This window comes from Aquarana catesbeiana, linkage group LG03 (genome assembly GCF_042186555.1).
Source record: "Aquarana catesbeiana isolate 2022-GZ linkage group LG03, ASM4218655v1, whole genome shotgun sequence".
Lineage (NCBI taxonomy): Eukaryota > Metazoa > Chordata > Amphibia > Anura > Ranidae > Aquarana > Aquarana catesbeiana.
The window spans coordinates 90,814,907-90,818,004 of NC_133326.1; the positions used below are offsets into that span (position 1 = coordinate 90,814,907).

General features: G+C 43.0%; 1 protein-coding gene across 1 annotated transcript in view; it reads left to right on the forward strand.

Moving 5' to 3' along the window:
• Positions 1 to 1,943, forward strand: part of CCNB2 (cyclin B2) — a gene marked incomplete in the record, with an annotated part of 8,812 nt that extends 6,869 nt beyond the window's left edge. Inside the window, 2 exon segments of the mRNA XM_073623986.1 lie at positions 809 to 919; positions 1,665 to 1,943. Of these exon segments, the coding sequence (XP_073480087.1) occupies positions 809 to 919; positions 1,665 to 1,772 (219 nt within the window).
• Between the last annotated feature and the right edge of the window lie 1,155 nt (positions 1,944 to 3,098).

The window sequence follows — 3,098 nt, forward strand, 5'->3', positions numbered from 1 at the left end:
ACATCTTCTCATACCTCCAAACAACAAAAACACGACGCCTCATTCTCCCACCATACTACTCAGTAGCACACAATATGCTAGATGGGTTACAGCCTTATAAATGCAAAGCATGTCTGTTCTCTCCCCTCCAGCCACAACAGGAGATTACATAAAGCAAGTAAGGGCAATGTGTTAATTATTGCTTAACTGTAGACATATCCATATTATACACACTGTAATCTGCTGTTTGAAAGATCAAAGCTGGAGGAAGAATATTTCCAATACTGAATTACAGCAATCAGTGACCACCAGCGCAGAGCAGTATCATCAGAACTCGTCCAGATGACACAGCAGGGATCTTGGGCTGTGAAAGGTATTGTATGTGAAATACTGATCGCTGTTATGTCCCACCTCCCTGCTGGCATTGGAACAGTGCACTGGCAATTGCAGGATGTTATGATTGGTATTTCACATACAATACCTGTCACAGCCCAAGACCCCCCCCCTGTCATCCAGATGAGTTCTGATTAACGATCCCAGTCTGCACGTGTGTGTGTGTGTGGTGACTGGCAGGGAGGAGAGAAGGGACACCTGCTCCATGGGTGGCACAGACTGGGGGCTGAGGGTACAGGAGGAATGGCAGCCAGTGGTCTTGCAAACAGGAAACCACAGGGCAATAAGTTTTTCAGCAGGGTACTACAGAGCTCAGAACATGGATAGCATAGTCGGTGAAGGTAGATCAGCCACAAGGACATGGAAAAGTGTGTGTGTGTGTGTGTGTGTGTGTGTCCATTATATTGGATACTAATTGCTTTTGTGGACTTTCCAGGGATCCACACAGCACCACTACACTGGCTACACAGAGGAAGATCTGACTCTGATCATAAAACATATGGCTAAAAATGTAACTAAAGTCAACCAGAATCGGACAAAGCATGTGGTAAGTGACTTGCTGGATCATCCAAAAACCATGCATAACTTCCAAGTGTTAAAATGCAGGCTTTCTTGTTGATTATTACTTGGGTAACTGATTTAAATGGTAGTTTGGAAATTAGAGTTGTGTGAAGATTGCAGGCACTCAACTATAGTGTTAAAGTGTCATAGATTGCTTAAAGTAAGTCCCTCCCACATCATCCAACTACCTGGACCCCCTGGAGGAATCCTCCTCTCCTTCTATATTAGACCCAGAGTCTGCCTGAGAGGGGGCAAGCGACCTGGGTTCCCTCTGCATATCCTCACAACTAGGTTCTGACAGAAGGCATGCTGGCTGCCCTGGATAGGGACTATGCATCCACTTTCCAATCTTTTAAAGGGATGATGGAATCTCTTCCTCAACAGACAAAAGGATCTTATGACATTCAGTCACTGAATTGTCCCTGATCAGACTACTGACACTTGGGGCAAAGTGGCTTTTCCCAGTTGGTGCTCAACTTTGCCATATAAGATAAATTTTCTGTGCTTTCACCTTTAAAACCCAAAAACTGACAATTGCCCATAAGTGTCCCCCACTGATCCTGACCACTGAACTTGGGGTCTATCAGTAAAAAGTCCCCCAACCCCCCCACCCCATCACCTGTTACAAGTCCTATAGTCTCTACTCTAGCCAAAACAAGTTTGCTTTTATTTGTTTCTGCAGTATTGCTGTACTAATGCCTTTTTTTTTTTTTTTATATTTTGGTCCTCAGGCTGTGAGGAATAAGTACGCCAGCAGCAAGCTGATGAAAATCAGTACACATCCCCAGCTGATGTCTCTACTTATTACAGAACTGGCTGCAAGTCTAACTTCCCAGTAAACAGTCATGAACACGACGGCTAACACTTTTGCACTTTTTATGAAACTGCCAATCCAGGCATGAATGCTGCTGACTTTGTAAATAGTTTTAGACATTTTAAGGTTCTTATGTAACAGACTGCTGGGACGCCTGAATACAAAATAAAATTTACCCGTTTTTTTTTTTAAGAAAGTTGGCTGCCTTTTTAATTTCATCAGGTCTGGGTTTTTGGACCTTCATGCTTTAAGGTAAACCTTAAGTTATCCCCCCTCCCATGAACAGAAAATTGGGAGGGGTGAGTAAAAGCTATCGCAGCAATAAAACCAGACCTAATGTTGAATAAAGCCTAGTACATGTTAGGTTTTTGCTCCCCCCCCCCCTCTATAAAACCTATCCAGCAAAACTAAATTTGTTCGTAAAATGTAATCCCAATTTGTATTCTGCTACGTATTTTTAGTAGAAATCCTAATGAAGTGTTCATTTTGTTCAAAATTTCTAGCATCTACAAACTATACACTGTTGGTGTACTGACGCTGGCTGGGAAGTGGTTAACTGTGCCTAGCTGGTGTTTTACTACATTGGGGGAGGTGCTTTGACTAGAGGAAGTCATGGGTCCCAGTCCATGGTTTGCAGGATCAATGCCTTCCTTACTGACAGATGCAATCTGCCTTTTTTACAGAAAGATCACCAGGTGCCAGCGTAGCATCACAGCACTTAATACCCAGAAGTGCAGGATCATGTACTATTCGGCTGCTCTGTAGCAGTAAGTGCTATAGGGTGGTCAGTAACTGGTTAAGGAGGGGTTATCTACAGAAAGGGTGTTTTTTTTTTTTTTTTTTTTTTTTCTGGTGCACATGGTAAAACAGAGTTGATACAGGGAAGCTTACTCTTGAGAGAACAAAATGCCTTTTAGTGTGCAGAGCAGATATTTCTATTCTATGAGGTTAGATGAATAAAGAAAAATGCCTGTATGGCGCAATATAGATTAGACCCTGGTCACATTCCACCCTGGCAGTGGAAAGTAAGACATGTCCATGATTATACGGGTCTGCTTTAGTCTATAGCTCAAATTCAGAGTTCCATGAATAAATCTCTGGCAACAAGGACATAAGGGGTTGACAAGTGCAATATTGGTGGGTATTTAATAGAATGGGGATGGAGTTGGGTCTTTTCCCTCTTGAGAACAATTGCACATCTGACCAACTCTTGTTGGTATCCCAGTTGTAGGCCCTTCCATCTCAAAGGTTTTTGCCAAGGTCCCTAGCCTGAGGAGGAGTCTTCCACTGTGTTGCCTTCAGTGGCCAGTTGCCACTTACATAAGCTGATGGTGTCCCAATATTTTTTTTT